The sequence below is a fragment of the Narcine bancroftii genome, chromosome 1 (genome assembly GCF_036971445.1).
Source record: "Narcine bancroftii isolate sNarBan1 chromosome 1, sNarBan1.hap1, whole genome shotgun sequence".
Classification (NCBI taxonomy): Eukaryota; Metazoa; Chordata; class Chondrichthyes; order Torpediniformes; family Narcinidae; genus Narcine; species Narcine bancroftii.
In genome coordinates this window covers 166,276,723-166,296,889 of record NC_091469.1, presented here as the reverse complement: position 1 = coordinate 166,296,889, position 20,167 = coordinate 166,276,723, and the positions used below count along the sequence as shown (strand labels likewise).

The 20,167-nt window shown below is 45.7% G+C and overlaps 1 protein-coding gene across 5 annotated transcripts in view; it reads right to left on the bottom strand.

Moving 5' to 3' along the window:
- Positions 1-20,167, bottom strand: part of LOC138735925 (nipped-B-like protein) — a 1,086,099-nt gene that overhangs the window by 301,351 nt on the left and 764,581 nt on the right. For all 5 annotated transcript variants that reach the window (XM_069884602.1, XM_069884605.1, XM_069884611.1 and 2 more), the window contains 2 exons: positions 4,565-4,654; positions 2,095-2,198 (listed from right to left, as the gene is read on the bottom strand). In XM_069884602.1, the coding sequence (XP_069740703.1) occupies positions 2,095-2,198; positions 4,565-4,654 (194 nt within the window). The remainder of the gene's footprint in view (positions 1-2,094; positions 2,199-4,564; positions 4,655-20,167) is intronic.

Below are 20,167 nucleotides of genomic sequence, written 5' to 3'. Positions count from 1 at the left end.
TGTGAGAACTCTTCCTTCGCTATCTGGAACTTATCCGCCGTGGACCGGCGGGCCTTGGGTGGGGATGTAATGAAACACCCTGTGGCGTGGTGAGGCGGCGGAGAACTGCAGCTTGAGGGGGACGGAAACTTGTCCAGGATACGCTGAACCTCGACCTTGGGCGTGCTGACCATGGCCATCTGCGGCTGCTCTGTGCGGGAGGTGATGAGGCGAACAGATTGGAAGGCACGGGCATCTACCAGTCGCCTAGCTCGAATGTCGACCAGGAGTCCGTGGGTGAGGAGGAAGTCAACACCCAGGATGGCGGTTGGAAGGGACGAAACAGTGAACTTCCACGAGAACTTCCGCTGGCCAATCTGGAAGTGGACAGTCTTGACTCAATACGTTCGGATCTCTGTCGAATTGGCTGCATGGAGGGGAGGTCCTCGAGGCCAGTTCCAGGATTTGATGGCGGTGGCTTCGATGACGTTGATTTGGGCCCCGATATCGACGAGGAAGTGTCAGCTGCTAACTGAATCCCGCAGGTAGAGAAGGCTGTGTTCTTGGCCAGCCGCCGCAGCCATTAACAGCTGCCAGCCTGCTCATTTTCCATGGAATGAGCAGGGCTGATGACACTTCCGAGCCTTGGCTCCCCAGCATTGGTGGAAGAAGCAGAGGCCTGAAGTGGATGACTTGCTTCTGGGTATGCTCTTTGAAGCCCCTGCAGGGGCCGGGTGTTCCACTGCAGTGCTAGAGGAAGGCTTGTTGTGGTCATGCCCATGACTTGTAACCTGTTGGATTGCTGAGCCCTCAGGGAATCGTTCGAGCAATAGCTCCTGAACCTTTTGAGTGACCTTCCTAGGATCGACGAAGCTCTCCTGGGACAGTAACGGCTGGATGTCTTCAGGCAGATGGTCGAGGAAGATGTGCTCGAAGAGTGGGCAGTTGGTGTGATCGCGAGCATCTCATCCATCAACTCGATTGGAGTTCTGTCCCCCAAGGAGTCGAGACACAGCATCCGAGCAGCATGTTGGCTCCTGGAGAGGCCAAAGGAGCCAGTGAGCACCCACTTGATGATCCCATACTTATCTTCCGTGGGTGCTGAACGAGGTGCAGCACTTGTTTGCTGGTGGCCTGGTCCAGGGCAACGACCATATGGTAAAACTTGGTTGAATCTGATGAAATCTGTCGGAGGTGAAACTGAGCCTCCGCGTGGCTGAACCAGGTCTCCGGCTCCTGAACCCAAAAGTCAGGAAGCTTGGTGGCTATAGTGTTGATCGAAGGGTCATTCATGTTGGGTTCAAAGACGTTTGAACCTGTCGGGGTCACTAATTGTAGCAGCGGCGACACTGCTAACTGAAGGATCGCACAACCAGACGGGTTGAGTTCAGTGAGGAAAAACTGATTTATTGCAGGCTGCCAGGCTGGTCTTATACTCCCAGCCCGGACCTGGCTGAGAACCGCGCTGGGAGGCCCCGACGTCACGTGGGTCCCCAAGAACAGGCTTCTGAGCCCGGTGACGAGATCGGGAGGAAACCCCTGACGGTGCCATTTTGGCCGGCTGCCCCGCCACGTGCGTGACAAGCGGGGCCAGTTCGCCTGCCTAATGGCGTTTCCCCACAGGACAATCTTTATGAAATAAAGTGGGGAAGAACTTAGAGCAACAGCATGAAGTGCACTTAAAATTAATGATCAATCTTTTGAGATTATGACACGGAACTAGTTACAGCCTGTTCATTGATCAACTCAAACAAGATTTGAACTTGCACGGAATTCAAATGGACCATCTCCACCTGGTGCCCATTTTCCAGAATTCAGAGATGTTCGGAATTTGCTGGGGTGCTACCTACCTGTGGTCTCAAGCCACATAGTCATTCCAACTATCCTGCTATTTCTACTCTGGCTAACTCGGGGCACCGGTAATGTTTCTTTTTAAACATCTTGTTTTCAGGGCCAGTGGCCTACTAAATGGCACTTGGCAAAAGTCCAAATGTTCACTCACACATCAATTTTTCAGCTCAATCTTCAATTTGCAAATGCATATTTCAATCCCTCAGTAGACCTGCAGATGTCATGGTCTTGAATTATCCCCTCACCAAAGTGTGAAATGCATACCCGATCCATGATGCCCATGGCTTTGATTTTGGCAGATTCGCTGCTCAGTTCATTAAGCTGTTGTTTCCCCAGCAGCAGTTCCTGAGGTAGTTCATCATCTTCACCTGTGAGGAGAACAGAAGTCACACACTGATCTGAACTAGCAGCTAATTACACTTTATTTGTTTTCTCCATCTGGGCCTGGTGGCAAGGACAGCATTAAGTGCTCATTTCTCATTGGCTTTGATTTGAGATGCATGCCTGGAAGGGTGTCCAATGGCATCCTTGCTATTCACTCCGCTCTTTGGACTGGAACTCTATTAGACAAAGCATGTGGCTGCTTCCAACTGGCCCCAGTGCTCTTTCATCAGGTCATTTACTCAACAGTAGCTATGAACCTGGACATTTGGAAAGGAGATCTATATTTGAACTCGAGGAAAGTTCAGATCTGACGTGGAAGAGTGCTTCAGGAATTCTTTCAGAAAAATATAATGAAAGATGGAAATTTAAGATCCCAAGAAATTTTTTTCACAGGGCATATATTCACAGCTTTGAAGGAGAGGGAACATAACTGAGAAAAAGGAATTATAAAGGTAAGTAACTGATGATGGGGTGTCAAAAGTAAAAATGTCAGGATTATTACCGGTGCCACGAGTTAGCCAGAGTAGAAATAGCAGGATAGTTGGCTTGAGCAGTGGTGCAGGAGGGAGGGATTCAGTTTCTTGAGACATTGGAACCAGTTCTGGGCCAGATGGGACCAGTACAAACCGGAGGGTCTACATCTGGGCAGGGCTGGGATCAATGTCCTGGGGAGATGGTTTGCGAGTGCTGTTGGGGAAGGTTTAAACTAATGGGCAGGGGGATGGGAACCTCCAAAGAAAGAATGAGGAAGGTGGTACAGAGACCAAAGCTAGAGTTAGGAAAGAGAAAAAGAAAAATCGAGGGCAGAAAAGTCAAAAGCAAAGGATGCTGAGGTCACGAGATTCTATAAGGGCAATGAGCATAAGGACTCTTTATCTGAATGTTCGTAGCATTAGAAACAAGGTTAGTGAACTTGAGGGAGCACATCAGACCCCAGGCATATGATTTAGTAGCCTCACAGAAACATGGTAGCAAGGTGGGCATGATTGGGAATTAAATATTCAAGGGTATCAGGTAGTACGAAAAGATAAACAGGAAGGTAAAGGTGGTGGGTGGCGCTCTTAATCAAGGATGAGATCAGGGCAATAGTGAGAGACGATAGAAGATCTAAGGAGCAGAATGTTGAGACCATCTGGGTAGGGATTAAGAATAGTAAAGGGAAAAAAAATCACTGGTGGGAGTTGCCTATTGTCCACCAAATAACAATAGCACAGTAGCACAGGCCATTAACCGAGAGAGAGCTGAGGCATGTAGAACGGAACGGCAGTTGTCATGAGGGACTTTAACTTCCACGTCGATTGGGAAAATCAAGTTGGTCGAGGGAATCTGGAGGATGACTTCATAGAATGTGTCCATGATAGCCTTCTTGAGCAGCATGTTAAGGAACCAAGATGGGAGAATGCTATTTTAGATCTAGTATTGTGCAACCAGATAGGTAAAATTAACCAATCGTAGTACGATTGAATTTCTCATCCAGATGGAGGGTGCAATAGTTAGATCTAAAACTAGAGTATTGTGCTTGGATGGGGAAACGACAACAGGATGAGGGAGGAATTGGTCAGCGTAGACTGGGAGCACCGGCTGGTTGGCAGAACAGTTGAGGATCAGTGGAAGACTTTCAAAGAGATTTTTCATAATGTTCAACAAAAATATATTCCCGTTAAAAATAAGGACAGTCAGAGAGGGAAGAGTCAGCCTTGGTTAACTAAGGAAATGAAGGAAAGTATAAAATTAAAATCAAAGTAGCCAAGAGTAGGATGCCAAGAGAAGGATTGGGAAAACTTTAAAAGGCAATGAAGGACAATTAAATGGGAAATAAGGAAAGGGAAGAAGGATCATGAGGGTAAATTAACTCAAAATATAAAAACAGAAAGCAAAAAATTTTATAAATATATAAAACAGAATAGGGTGGCTCGAGTCAGCATGGGTCCCTTGGAAGGTGAGAAAGGGAGATCGATATTGAGTAATGGGGAAATGGCCGAGGCATTGAACAGATATTTTCTGTCAGTCTTCATGGTGGAAGACATGTCCAACATGCCCAAGAGTGGTGATAGGGATGCGAAGGGAGGTGAGGACCTCGATAAAATAATAATTATAAAAGAGGTTATGGTGAACAAACTAATGGGACTGAAAGGAGACAAATCAATGATCAGATCAGCCATCATCATGTATGGGGAAGCAGGCTCAATGGGCTGGATGGTCGACTCCTGCTCCTATTTCTTATGTTCATTATTTCTCTCCGCAGATGCTGCATGGCATGCTGAGTGTTTCCAGCATTTTCCATTTCAGACATCGAGCTTCTGAAATTGATTTTCAATTAACATATATCAGTGGATGAGTTCACAATTACCCAAAGTAGTGAAATCCATATCCTCCAGGTTCTCCAGGATATTTTCGACTGTAGCCATGAATCGCTTGAATGTTGATGAATCCATCATTTCTGGCAAACAGTAAATATGCATAGGAAAATTTACTTTGCAAAAATAAACCTGCCCAAATTCACATTTTACCCAAATATATTGAACTGCAGAATAAAACACCACAAAAAGCAAAAAGCAGTCCATCACAAAACAGGGCCTTCAATCCAACTCATCCATGCCAACCAAGTTGCTATTCTGAGCTAGTCCCATTTCCTCTGATCTAAACCAGAGGTTGATTGACTCCGTGATTAGTAAGGGATTACTTAAGGTGGGTCTGCCTGTCCCGCATCGGACTTGTCAGCCACAAACGAGCCTGCAGCTGACGTGGACTTTACCCCTCCATAAATCTTCGTCCGCGAAGCCAAGCCAAAGACTTAAGGTGGGATGTGAGGTTGAGAATCACTGCCATTGGCCCATTTCCTCTGAAGTTCTGAAACCGTGCACATAACGAGTCAATCAGCTACAATTAAAACAGTGGTTTTCAAATCTTTTCTTTCCACATTTCAACTTAAGCAATCCCTTACTAATCACACAGTACTTGTGGCATATGGATTGCTTAAGGTGGGATGTGAGTTTAGGGTGGCAGTTTGAAAACCACTAGCCTAAACCTTTCCATCCGTATCTGAATCTAAATACCTTTTTAAAATTGTAGTTCGGAAGATTCCTCTGGCCCTTCTGTTCCTCTTAATTTTCTCACCTCACCTTAAATATACACGCCCTCTAGTTCTAGAAATCCCTGCCTAATTGGAAGACCGAGAATCATGCCTAGAGGTTTTCCAAGAGGTCATCTCTCCAGCTCCTGCGCGGCAGGGAATAAAAACCCAGCCTGTCAAGCGTCTCCCAAAAATCAAGCCCTCTACTCCTGGCAACCTCCTGGTGAACCACTTCTGCACCTTTTCCAACTTATTAGCATGCTTCTTGTATCTGAGCAACCAGAACTACATATGGTGCTTGTTAGAGTTAAATCCCATTTGACATTACTTGGCCCACCTCCCCAAATGAGCTAGATCCTGTTGCCACTGGTGCAGACCTGGGGAGAGCAGGAAGTAGAGACATAGGACTCATTTGCAGGGTTCATCTGTCTGGTCCTAATGCTGGCAGCTTTGTCAAGGGTTTAAATGGCCTGTGAAAGGAGACAGGGTTTTTAAATTAAAATCCTGTAACCGCGCAGGGCACCAGAAATGGGAAGAAAACTCCCCACTGAGAAGCAGTAGGCATAGAGGACAGTGACCATGGCACCGGACCAGGCAGAGGGGCAGTGACTAAATATGGTCTTATTGTATCGGACATTTGGATCTGGTTGCCAACGGAGAGAACAATGATCTATGTGGCTGCAGGAGAGCTGGGCGTGAATCCATGCGCACTCAGTCTTCTAAAGGGACTCTCTTTTGCTTCCTTTTCTCTTACTGTAAGGGATGCCAGGAAACACGAATGGCGACTCTTTGCCTTATGGCAGATTAAAGGAGATTTTGTGTTATCTTACATTTTTTGGTTTTATTACAAGACAACAGAAGAATCTATAAACTTCCTCACCACCTCCAATTTAGGTGGTGATCCTCAAATTTACTAACCATGTAATCACATTTTCGTCCAAATTAATATAGCTAACTCCTATGGCACAACACTGGTCACAGCTCTTAAATGAGAAAAACAAACCAACCACTACCCTCCGACTCCTTCCACTGTCAGTCTTGAATTCAATTAGCCAGTTCACTTTGGATTCCGTGTGATCTAACGAACGCTCTAGACTAACCTGCAACTTAGGACCTTGCTTTAGTCCACATGGACAATGTCCATTGCCTGCCCTTGTCAATCCTCCTCAAAAATAATTATCAGCTTTGTAGGACACTATTTTCTACGCATAACATCATGCTAAATATCTTTAATTACTCCTCCTCTCCAAATGCTGGGAGATGGTGTCCCTGAGAATCCTTTCCAGCAACTTCCATATAACCACTTACAGCACAGAACAGGCCAGTTCGGCCCTACTAGTCCATGCCGTAACAAATTCCCACCCTCCTAGTCCCACTGACCAGCACCCGGTCCATACCCCTCCAGTCCTCTCCTCTCCATGTAACTATCCAGTCTTTCCTTAAATGTAACCAATGATCCTGCCTCAACTACGTCTGCCGGAGGCTCATTCCACATCCCCACCACCCTTTGCGTAAAGAAATTTCCCCTCATGTTCCCCTTATAATTTCCCCCTTCAATCTTAAACCATGTCCTCTAGTTTGAATCTCCCCCTTTCTTAATTGAAAAAGCCTATCCACATTTACTCTGTCTGTCCCTTTTAAAATCTTAAACACCTCTATCAAGTCCCCTCTCAATCTTCTACGCTCCAGAGAAAAAAGCCCCAGTCTGCACAACCTTTCTCTGTAACTCAAACCTTGAAATCTTATCAACATTCTCGTGAACCTTCTCTGCACTCTCTCTATTTTGTTTATCTCTCTTTGGCTTGGCTTCGCGGACGAAGATTTATGGAGGGGGTAAAAAGTCCACGTCAGCTGCAGGCTCGTTTGTGGCTGACCAGTCCGATGCGGGACAGACAGACACGATTGCAGCGGTTGCAAGGGAAAATTGGTTGGTTGGGGTTGGGTGTTGGGTTTTTCCTCCTTTGCCTTTTGTCAGTGAGGTGGGCTCTGCGGTCTTCTTCAAAGGAGGCTGCTGCCCGCCAAACTGTGAGGCGCCAAGATGCACGGTTTGAGGCGTTATCAGCCCACTGGCGGTGGTCAATGTGGCAGGCACCAAGAGATTTCTTTAGGCAGTCCTTGTACCTTTTCTTTGGTGCACCTCTGTCACGGTGGCCAGTGGAGAGCTCGCCATATAATACGATCTTGGGAAGGCGATGGTCCTCCATTCTGGAGACGTGACCCATCCAGCGCAGCTGGATCTTCAGCAGCGTGGACTCGATGCTGTCGACCTCTGCCATCTCGAGTACCTCGACGTTAGGGGTGTGAGCGCTCCAATGGATGTTGAGGATGGAGCGGAGACAACGCTGGTGGAAGCGTTCTAGGAGCCATTTTGTTTATATCTTTCCTATAATTTGGTGACCAAAACTGTACACAGTACTCCAAATTTGGCCTCACCAATGCCTTGTACAATTTCATCATAACCTCCCTACTCTTGAATTCAATACTCCCATTTATGAAGGCCAACATTCCAAATGCCTTCTTCACCACACCATCTACCTGAGTATCAGCCTTGAGGGTACTATTTACCACAACTCCTAAATCCCTTTGTTGCTCTGCACTCCTCAATTGTCTACCATTCAATGTATATGACCTATTTAAATTTGCCTTTCCAAAACGCAGCACCTCACATTTATCTGTATTAAATTCCATCAGCCATTTCTCAGCCCACACCTCCAGCCTTCCTAAATCACCTTTTAATCTACGGTAATCTACCTCACTGTCCACAACACCACCAATCTTTGTGTCATCCGCAAACTTACTTATCCAATTCTCCACCCCTACTTCCAGATCGTTAATATATATAACAAACAATAGTGGACCCAGGACCGAACCCTGAGGAACTCCACTAGTCACCAGCCTCCAATTGGACAAACAATTTTCTACCACTACTCTCTGACACCTCCCATCTAACCACTGCTGAATCCATTTCACTACCTCCTTATTTATACCTAATGCCTCCACCTTTTTTCCTGTGGGGAACTTTGTCAAAAGCTTTACTAAAGTCTAAATAGACAACATCCACAGCTTTCCCTTCATCAACCTTTTTTGTAACCCCCTCGAAAAACTCAATCAGGTTTGTCAAGCATGATCTACCCCTGACAAAACCATGCTGATTACACCCTATCAATCCCTGTACCTCCAAATATTTGTAAATACCATCCCTCAGAACATTTTCTTTCTATTTGCCCAACACAGACGTCAGACTCACGGGCCTACAATTCCCAGGTTTACATTTGGACCCCTTCTTAAACAGCGGAACCACATGCGCCACCCTCCAATTCTTTGGCACATCATGTTCACTGGCCTGTAGTTCGCTGACTTCATTCTTCTTTAATAGGAGTTCCACATCATCTACCCAGTAGCCTTCCAGAATTTCAGCTTTGGCAAATAATGATGTATAAATATAAAGTTAGAGGCTCTTGCACTTCATCCCCAGCTTCCCGCTAAGACAGGATCTGGGGATTTCTCCAGCATAATGCACTCCAAGACCATTAACACCTTTTTCCTGGTCATTCATATCTGGTTAATAAGACCTCAACTCTTCTTTCAGTTCTTTAGCTTGTGTGATCTTCTCCACAGAAAAGAATGATGAGAAATTGTCAGCTCGTCACTTCACAAAAAAAGAGGCCATGTTGATCTTTAATGGGACAAAGTCTTTCTTGGGCCACCCTTTCACTTATAACGGGCATGGATAATCTCCTTTATCTTGCCTGCCAAATCCATAAGACCATAAGAGAGAGGAACAGAAGAGGACCATTTGACCCATCGAGTCCTCTCACTCATCCTATAATGTGCCGATCCATTCTCCCACTCAACCCCACTCCCCTGCCTTCACCCCATATCCTTTAATACCCTGATTATTCAGATGCCTAACAATCTCTGTCTTAAATATACCCAACGGCCTGGCCTTCACAACCACCCGTGGTAGCAAATTCCAGAGGTTCACCACTTCTAGGACGGCATGGATGGCATAGTAGTTAGTGCAACACCTTTACAGTACCAGCGACCTGGACCGGGGTTTGAATTTTGCAGTCTGTAAGGGGATTGTATATTTTCCCAGTGTCTGTCTGGGTTTTCCTTGGGGCTCCGGTTTCATCCCAAAACGTACCGGAGGTTGTAGGCTAATTGGATGCAAATTGAGCGACACAGACTCGTGGCCTGAAGTTGTACTCCCTTGTCCTTGACACTCCTACCAAGGGAAACAACTTTGACACATCTACTCTGTCCAGGCTTTCACAATGAGGTCTTCCCTCATTCTGCTCAACTTCAGGAGTCCAGTCCAAGAGCTGGTTCCTCGTATGCTAATCCATCATTCCAGGAATCATTCGTAAAATTTCTAAGGACCCTCTCCAATGCCATCATATCCTTTCTTAAATATGGAGCCCAAAATTGTACCCCCATTCTCCAAGTGAGGCCTCATATACAGTGCCCTCCATAATGTTTGGGACAAGAAACATTTTTTTTTTCCTTTATTTGCTCATGTGCTCCACAATTTTAAATTTGGAATCAAACAGTCACATATAATTAAAGTGCACATTCCAGATTTGTACACATTTTGGTTTGACAATGTCGAAATTATAGCACTTTTTAAACATAGAACCCTCATTTCAGGGCAGCATAACATTTAGAACATTTGGCTTGACAGGTGTTTGTGAGGACTCAGGTGTGTTTAATTGCTTTGTTGGTACAGGTATAAGAGAGGTGGGCTGGCTTCAATGCTCCCGATCACCTTTGGAGTCTTTTTTCTACATCAGGACCAGAGTTTTGCCAGTGAAAGGCAAAGAAGCCATTATGAGGCTGACAAACAAGAATAAAACACCAAGAGACATCACCTAAACCTTAGGATTTACCAAAATCAACAGCTTGAAACATCATTAAGAAGAAAGAGCGTACTGGTGAGCTGAGCAATCGCAAAGGGACCGGTATTTCCAAGGAAGACTCCACTGCTCATATGAGAAGAATTCTCATCATAATGAAGAAAAATCCATAAACGCCTGTCTGACAGATCAGAAACACTCTTCAGGAGGCAGGTGTGGAGGTGCCACGACTCCTGTCCTCAGAATTCATGAGCAGAACTAGAGAGGCTACACTGCAAGATGCAAACCACTTGTTAGCCACAGAAAGGTTGGCCAGATTACAGTTTGCCAACAAGTATTTAAAAGAGCATGGAGAATTCTGGAAAAAGGTCTTGTGGACAGATGAGACCAAGATTAATATGTATCAAAATGATGGCAAGAGCAAAGTGTGGATGCATAAACACAAGCAGTGTGGATGCCCAAGATCCAAAGCAGACCACCTTGGCCATGGTTTGCATCTTGCAGTATTTCAGCTCATGAAGTCTTGGCAGCACATTTGGCGTAGTGATTAGTGTAATGCCTTTACAGACCAGCAATCAGGACCGTGATTCAAGTCCCACGCCGTCTGTAAGGAGTTTGTACATTCTCACTATGTCTGTGTGAGTTTCCCCAGGGGGCTCCAGTTTCCTCCCACCGTCCGAAACATACTGTGGGTGTTGATTAATTGGGTGTAAGTGGGCGGCATGGACCCGTGAGCCAAAATGGCCTGTTATGTGCTGTTTGGCTAAATTTAAATTTAACTTTTTTTTTAATTAAATTTTCTAAAATCTTCTGTGGACAGTAGATATTAACATATCCACAGCTGCCTCCTGAAGAGTGTTTCTGATCTGTCGGATATGCATTGGGGACTTTTCTTCATTATGATGAGAATTCTTCTGTTATCTTCCTTTGAATACCAGTCCCTTTGGAATTACTAAAATATGAAAGAATTTATAAAAGAATGGATCCCCAGGGTCCTAGGAGTGCCAGAATTACAGGAAGGAATGGAAATAGAAAGGGCACACAGAACATTAGCCTCTAAACCACAACCACAACAAAAACCAAGATCCATTCTAGTAAATTTCCTAAGTTATACGACAAAAGAAAATATATTGGAGAAGTCAATGAAAAAAATAAGAGAAGACAAAAAGCCACTGGAATACAAAGGTCAAAAAAAAAATTTTCTATCCAGATATAAGTTTTGAACTCCTGAAGAAGAGGAAGGAGTTTAACGCAGCAAAAACGACCCTATGGAAAAAAGGTTATAAATTTACGTTAAAATATCCAGCGGTGCTTAAAATAGTTATCCCGGGGCAGCAAAGCAAACTGTTCTCGGATCCGGAAAAAGCACGAGAATTTGCCGAACAACTACAAAGCAGACAGAGAGATGAAGAGATGTAACAAGAACAAAAATGACGACAAACTATATATAAAGAAGAATAAAGTATAAGTAAGAACTAAGAAGAGAAAGAAAGGGAAGAAAGGAAGTAAGGAGGGAATTAAGAGAGTGACCTTTGTTATATGTGAAGATTAAAATCTTTTCTGGGTGGGGAAGAATAACAGTCACTGCGAAATCAGTTGACGCTTGTGAGCAGGTTTGCAATCCAAATGGAGAGGGGAGTTGTGGTTGCCCGACAAGGGACAAAGGGCAACTCAGAGAGGGGAGGGACTATTGGGGTAAAAGGAATTTTAGATAGGGGAAGAGTGGAAATATTTTATGTTTTAGAAATGTTGTCTCACAATGTGTTCAAAAAGAGAAAGCAGAAATGGATAAGCTATAATTTCTGAAGGATGTTCCAGACCGGGGCCAGGCAACCTTTTACCACGCGTAGGCCGGCTGGTGTGTCAGCCGGCTGTTCTGGTGCTACCAGTCATTAAAAAAAAGTAATTTCAATGATTTCTTGCCTAATGTACACACATTTTAAATTCAAGATGGTGGCGCACCACCAACCCTCCGCAACAATAGAAGGTTAAAAAATTGAAGTTTCTTCTGCATAAAATATGTTTTAAACTTGCTTTACCTCAGTGATCAAACCCCTGTGAGGTAAGAATTAAACCAAGGTATACCAGGACAGTTTCTTTTCAATGTCTCCCACCCCCAACCCTCCCTCCATTTACTTGCAGCTCAGCCTTTCCGCTTCCCATTCTCAAAACTCAAAACACACCTACTCGTGCTGAATGAAGTGGAAAATCGGTGGCTCGCCGTGGTTTTCTGAGGCAATTTTCTCCTGAGCTGGAGCCAGGCTCGGACAGCTTGTGTTGCCGCCTGCCCATCCATTCTGCTGCTTGTTCCTGTCAAAGAGTCGGAGCCCCGTTGCATGGCTGCAACGTGCACGTGCACTGACCAGGTGGCACCGCAAGACTTTTGCATTGGGTTGCGGACTGGAGAAATTGGGATCCAACCCAGGGACATAGGTTGCGCACCCCTATTTCTGACCGTTGTTTTTGGGAATCCTAAAGTTTGGCTGATGCCTCTTACTGTTTTAGTTTTGTTTTTCAGCCTCATAATGGCTTCTTTGCCTTTCACTGGCATAATCCTGTAGAAAAATGGCAGCTGCAGACTCCAAAGGTGATCAAAAGCTTTGAAGCCAGCCGAGATATCTTAAAACCTGCATGAAGCAATGAAACACACCTGAGTTCTCACAAACATCCGTGAAGCCAAATGCCCCAAACATTATAGTGCCCTGAAATGAGGGGACTATGTATAAAAAATGTTGTAATTTCTCCTTGGTCAAACCAAAATGTATACAAATAACCTTGAATAAAATCTGGAATGTGCACTTTAATGACATGAATTCTTTGAACCACAGAACACTGGAGGTCTTAGGTTGTGTGAAATCCACCAGAGTTGAGTCCCTGATCATTAAAGCTCAGATGTGGTGGGTGGAACACGTCATCAGAATGGATGACCACCATATGCCTCGCCAGCTGCTCTGTAGTGAACTGAAGTCCGGAAGGAGACCTTGTTCGTCCATTCAAGTGGTATAGAGAGCTGTGAAGGAAACCCTACACAACTGTGACATCCAGCCAAGAGAACTAGAAGCTGCAACTGCTAACAGATCCCGCTGGCGAGCCCTGTGCCATGACGCCTACACCAAATTTGAAGAGAGGCGCTGCCAAAAATATGAATGGAAAACTGTGAACGGAGTCACAAAACAGCAGCCACAGTTATGACAAAAACAGACTTCCAGTGCCCTCATTGTGCTAGACTTTGCGCTTCCAAACTGGCTGCAAAGTCACCTTCGTGTCCACAGATGAACTGTACAAGAGAAGAACAATCAGTAATAATAACAGAACACTACAGCACAAAAACAGGCCTCTTCAGCCCCTCTCGTTTGTGCAGTACCTTTTTTTTTCCAAACCCCAATGACCTAAACACAGCCCACAGCCCTCCATCCCTCTCCCATCCATGTACCTGTCCAAATTCCTCTTAAATGTTAAAATTGAACCCACGTTCACCACTTCAGTTGGAAGCTCATTTCACACTCCCACCCCTCTCTGGGTGAAGAAGCCCCTGCTCATGTTTACACGAAAATTTTACCCTTTCACCCTTAACCCATGTCCTCTGGTTTGTATCTCACCTACCCTCAGTGGAAAGTCTATCTACATTTACACTGTCTATCCACCTTATAAATGTAAATACCTACATTCCAGGGAATAAAGTCCTAATCTGTTTAACCTTTCCCTGTAACTCAGTTCCTGAAGTCTGGGCAACATCCTAGAACATCTTCTCTGCACTCTTTCTATCTTAATGATATTTTCCTGTAGTAAGGTGACCCAAACTGCACACAATACTCCACGTTTGGCCTCACCAATGTTATACATTTTTGCCATAACATCCCAACTCCTCTACTCAATATTTCATTTTATGAAGGCCAATGTACTAAAAACTTTCTTTATAACCCATTCTACCTGTGATGCTACTTTCAGGAAATTGTGTATCGGTTTCCAGATCTCTCTGTTCTACCGCACTCCTCAGTGCCTGATCATTCACCGTGTACATCCTTTCTTGGTTTGTCCTTCCAAAATACAACACCTCACACTTGTCTGCATTAAATTCCATCGGCCATTTTCCAGTCCATTTTTCCAGCTGGTCCAGATCCCTCTGAGGCTTTGAAAACCTTCCTCGCCGTCCACAACGCCTCTGACCTTTGTGTAGCGACTACTATCCATAAAAAAACTGCTCAGAGGCTAAAGTGGGCTCTTTGATTTGATGCATTCGAGGAATTCACAATGAAGTTCAGATGAGTTTTAAAATGGTTTATTAATTAACACAAAAGAACTTGTAACGTCCTTGGTAACGTTCTTAAACTTAGTAACAGTCGATGTGTAATGACCACGAATCCGTGGTAACGTAACATTCAATTCCCTTGGTAACATTCAACAGAAAATATCAGGGACATCATCCCGCCATTACCTTTTACAGGCTAACTGCTTTTCCACCACGTGCAAACCCCACGCATGCACCAACCACCAAGGAATGGTGCGTGCTCACTGGCGAACACGCCGGCCTGGACTGAAACTGCTTGCTGCCGGGACGGAGCCGAGCACACGTTCTCCGCCACGCTCCCCCCCCCCTCGACCCCGTAGACAGTGCCGGCCATCCCACATGCGGCCAATGGGTGGCGGGGTAGAATAAGCATCTATATGCAGCCTCCAGGCCCCGGGACAGCGCCAACACCTACAGCCATACTGACAAGGGTAAAGCGACAAGCCTTTGGCTCTTCCACTGACCGCTAAGTATTATTGCTCAAATAATAATTACATAATTATAAATAACAACCCAACACAGTAAATTCCAATATTATCTAGATCTTCTTTCTTCATAAGGAGGAGATTACCAGCACATAGCCTGGAAAGGAGTGATCTTTCTCACCATTCTGGGCCAGTAAAAAGTCTGTAGCCTGTGTAGTGGGCATGGAGAAATGTTCAAAATAGTCCACTTTTGGGTTTCTTCCACTGTCCCTGCATTATATAAGAAATCTGAATTCCACCCATAGACCTGTGAGGACCTGTGGTCCTTGAACAATATCATGTTATTTTTAGCAGCTTTGTCAAGAAACTCTGTTTCAAGAACACGGTCTGCATTTGCAATGCGTATTGGAATACTCCTTGTGCTTCTCCAGGTTGAGGCAGGCAGACACACATTGAAACCATTTGATCCATCAATTACATCAGAAATCAGCACAGTTCTGGCCCATTGCTTTGCACCCCCCAAAATTTTGATCCATAGCAAAACCAATCCCATAATGTAAATACTGTAGGTTGCTGGAGTGTGGTACAGAGAACTGCACCTTATCGTCAAAAACGATTTAGGGCATATCCCAGAAGATTCTCTCTGATTATTACCAGTCACCCCAGCACATCCAATATTTTTCTGAGCAGCAGGAAAAGTTAAATCAAACTTGGCTTCGTCCACTGGCTTTGAAAGAAAACTTGAGGACTAGCACAGTTCCCTTCATGTCTGGCAGAAAGTGATATTCCACGCCAGGACCAGTCTCATTTGCATAATAGTAAACCTAAGAGGCATTCAGGTTCAAATTCCCATTGCTTGGATTGGGAATAGTTCTGTTCGCACCATCTTCACGTTTCCATATTTCTGTTTCTTTGGCTACATTGGCAGACCTGGCTCCAGGAACCACATAATCTGCACTCCTCCCTTCTTTTAATCCAATAAGATTTAAAGGCACAACACTGAATTGACCAGTTCCACCTCTCTGGAGAAAGATCACTTGGTGGCTTTTTTTTTCAGGAATTTTTAGTAGATCTCACAGGTCATTTTCTGCAGTGTTGACAATTTTAATGAAGTCTGCCGATTGAGTGCCCATTTCCAGAACATCTCTGTAAATCAGCTGCTCTTTCTGTGCTTCTGAATCCTGGCGAATAACCGCAACATTTTTCAAAGGGTCTTTCTGTCTCAGATCATTCTTCCAAGCTCAATAACTGACTGCATTTGGGTGACTGCTGCCTCAATATGTTGATCAATAAGAGATTCCCTCACTTGAGGGAGCATGAGGTAGCGAATGCTTTGTGTATCCTTATTTTCTCCAAAGGATGGATCAGCCAGGGATCAGCCTTACATCCATTCTGGGACACGAGTCCAGTGATAAAGGGTGTAAAAGGTGCCATCATGTCGAATAAAACAGCAAACTTTCCAAAGCTCTTTCACAATTCGCAGTCCCGCTTCCCCCTTTAACCTTCTACCAGTTCATGAGCATGTCCACAAATCTGACTAGATGGGCACCACAGTATAGAATCTTCCATTTCTGGTTTGAAAAATGGGATTGGTACTTGTGTCCATTTATCCATGATGTTGTCACTGTCCTCAACGAGACTTTCATTAAAAAGAAATCGAGCACCCTCTTTTTTCTGCAATCTCTGAATATTCTGAATAACCTATGTATTGTGCCAAGGTAGAAAGACATCCTTGAGAACTTCTCTCATACCTTAATCTTTAAACGGCCAATTGTCCACCCTTAAAACAGGGTACAGCCTCAATGCATCACTGTGAATTGGATCTGGGGAATTCTTCTTACGTTTGCTCCTTTTCTGAGGCTGGTTATTACGCAACCAACAGTCCATAAACATCCTCACACATCAGCAAAATGATGCAGCTGAGCAGATGTCACCGTTCCAAAGTCTCTGTCGACCTTCACATCCTCCAGCTTATGACGATCCTGAATCCAGCACATCCATTCCTTTACTTCTTTCTGTTTCTCAAATCGTTTGAACAACTCCGAAAACGATGTTGCAATTGAATTCATCTCCTTTAATACTTGCTGTTTTTCTTTTATTACTTTCCCTAGCTCTGCCCTGGGCTCTTCATTCCTTTGGTCATATTGAAAACCTATTTTAACAGATTCATCAACAACCCCTTCCATCTCTGCACTCTGTGCAAGGCTCTCCTCCTGCTTCTGTTTCCATTCCACCATTTTACCTGCCTGGACAGCAAGCTCTTGTTTTACAGCTCGCATTGCAGCATCTATGTCTTTCTGGCTGTATTTTAAACTTCACCAATAACAATAGATGTAAAACAGGCTATTGGATCATTGAGAATAGGTTGCGCATCAGGGATGAAGGAAGCCACATCCACCATTTCGAGATTAGGATGAGGAAGACCAAATCAAGCTTCAAAATCCATACTGAGTCGTGCTGCTGTTTTCCTTCCCCCCACCCCACCGCCTGTCCGAGTCACGCTGCCATCTCTCTTCCCCGTTCCCATTGTACCAGTGCCAGGGGAATGGCCCCCTTCTCGGTTCCCCTGCACTGGCGTAGGTACAGCGGATTCAGCTGCATGGGGGATTATGGGTAGCGACAACGTCCATTGAGCTGCCTTCTGGCTGACTGAAAGTGCCGTGTCGCTGGACAGTAAATGACAATCCGGAGGCGCTTATAAAGTAGCGGAACGCCACAGGATACACAGGAGTTGAACCAGTGTCGCGTCTGGTCACGTTTGGAGCCAAACTCCATTGTCTACCGAGAAAAGTGTCTGTGTAAAGGACACATCGGCAAAAAGTGCAGGAAGTGACTCAGCTGCGACCCCAAGGAAGAAGTTGTTGGAACTTCTAAATAAGATTTTTGAGACCAAGGGATTAACCAACTTCCGTTTAAAGGTAATCCATTGGAATAAGGGCCATCAACCAGCTTGGCAGATTTTGAGGCTAAATCCAAGAACTGCTTGTCTTCTCTTGAAGGTTCTTGGTATTCACTGAGGCCCTCAGGAAAGTAGGTCCCACAGCTCATTAGATTTCACAACTGATATCCTAACTGTTCCTGAGATTATTGTTAATCATAAGGTCCACCTCCCACACTCCATATTATATCATGTCGTTCCAAAGCCTTTGGTACTTCTGAGCCAATTTCAAGTCCTTGACACCACCTGTCAATATCATTTTGATGTGGGATGTTTCCCTTGTGCACAGGCATAGTCTTTTGAGTGTATATGCCCTGGAGATCACAAAAATCCCTGGTGTCCAGACCAGCAAACTCTCGGCCTGAAACAATTACCTTTCTATGACCCCTAGTTGTCAACAGAATCCTTGATCTTCTTCCCTAAGATTAAGCTTATTCATTAGCCCCATTATGCAAAATGATGCAGTAAACCTGGTCAAGAAATACCTAAGAATGCACTGTTGCATTCGTGGCCTTGACTTGAACAGGCACTATGGAGAGTTTGCAGTTACCTTCACTGGCCCCAGTGAGACCCCTTGTGTGAATAGAGGCTGCAGTACTGTTTACAGCTGCTTCCTTTTTTTTCTGCTCGCTCCTTCTCCTTCTTCCTTGGGGTCGCAGCTGAGTCACTTCCTGCACTTTTTGCCGATGTGTCCTTTACACAGACACTTTTCTCGGTAGACAATGGAGTTTGGCTCTAAACGTGACCAGACGCGACACTGGTTCAACTCCCGTGTATCCTGTGGCGTTCCGCTTCTTTATAAGCGCCTCCGGATCGTCATTTACTGTCCAGCGACACGGCACTTTCAGTCAGCCAGAAGGCAGCTCAATGGACGTTGTCGCTACCCATAATCCCCCATGCAGCTGAATCCACTGTACCAACGCCAGTGCAGGGGAACCGAGAAGGGGGCCATTCCCCTGGCATTGGTACAATGGGAACGGGGAAGAGAGATGGCAGCGTGACTCGGACAGGCGGTGGGGTGGGGGGAAGGAAAACGGCAGCACGACTCAGGCAGGCAATGGGAGAGAGATGGCAGCGCAACTCGGGCAGAGTGGAGGAGGGAGACGTCAGCACAGCTCGGGCAGGGTGCGGGGGGGGATCACGGCAGCCGACTCAGGGGTGGGGGTTTGTGTGGAGAGGGCAGCGCAACTTGGGTAGGCAGGCTTAAAGGGACTGAAATCAAAATGTTTCCGAAATCCAGAAGATTCCGAACAGCAGGAAAGCGATTTCTCACTTTGTGCCCAACTGTGGACACATCTCCAAACCACGTGCACCTCCACAGAACACACAGCTCTTCATAGCAGGCAAACTCCTTTTCCTTATCTACAACTGTTCATAGTTGTGGCAAAGATACTTTTGTAGCATCTGCTGCTGCAGTGTTTACCAAATAAAGAGACGTCCACACAAGGTGAGTGTAAAACTCAGACTGACTTCACTGGTTTAAATTCCCCGCGTGTCCGTGCTGGCTTGCCCATTTCCGGTGACATACCCTCCAACTTCCAGCAGTGATGTCATGGCGTTACGGTGTCACACTCCGGCCGGCTGACCACCATGCAGACGGGGAGTGCTACTTAGCCTGCACATGGCGCTAGGCGCGTGCTGCTTCTCAGCAGTAAAGGGGAGCCTGCGCCATCTTGGACCGACCAGCCGTGTGTTGCGGCGATTCAGCCCATTTACTTGCACAGTCGCTCGGCCTGCTACACCACCCCACACTCCCCCCCCCCCCCCCCCACCCCAGAATCTCCACTGCTCTCTGAGTGGTCTGACTTAAAGTCTTTGGGCAATCTACCTCTGTTCTTGACCCGGGGATCCAGGGCCAAAAGGTCGGAGCCCAGGTGCGTGACTTTGAGGCGATCGACTGTGAATCTGTCCTGTTGGCTGTTAATGTCCATTGTGAACACCACGCCATCTCTCCGCAGTACCTTGAAAGGGCCTTCGTACGAGCACTGTAAAGGGGTCTCTTGCTGTCCTCTGCGTACAAAAACATAGTGGGTGAACTGCAGATCCGCTGGAATGTGGGTGGGTGGCGAGCCGTGTCTGGACAGTGGCATGGGAGAGGGTCGTCCACCCGTTTGCTCTCTCAGCTTGCGCAGGACATCTAACGCTCTGGTCTGCAGGTCGGGGAGGTTGAAATGTAGGTCCACTGGGATGGTAAGCGGTGCACCATACACCAACTCTGCAGACGATGCTGGTAGGTCTTTCTTCCCTGCCATGAGGATCCTGAGCAATACCCATGGGAGCTTGTCCATCCAGTTAGGCCTGGTCGGTTGGGCTTTCAACGCACCCTTCAGGTGGCAGTGGAACCGTTTGACCAGGAGAGAGGTGGAATCCGGG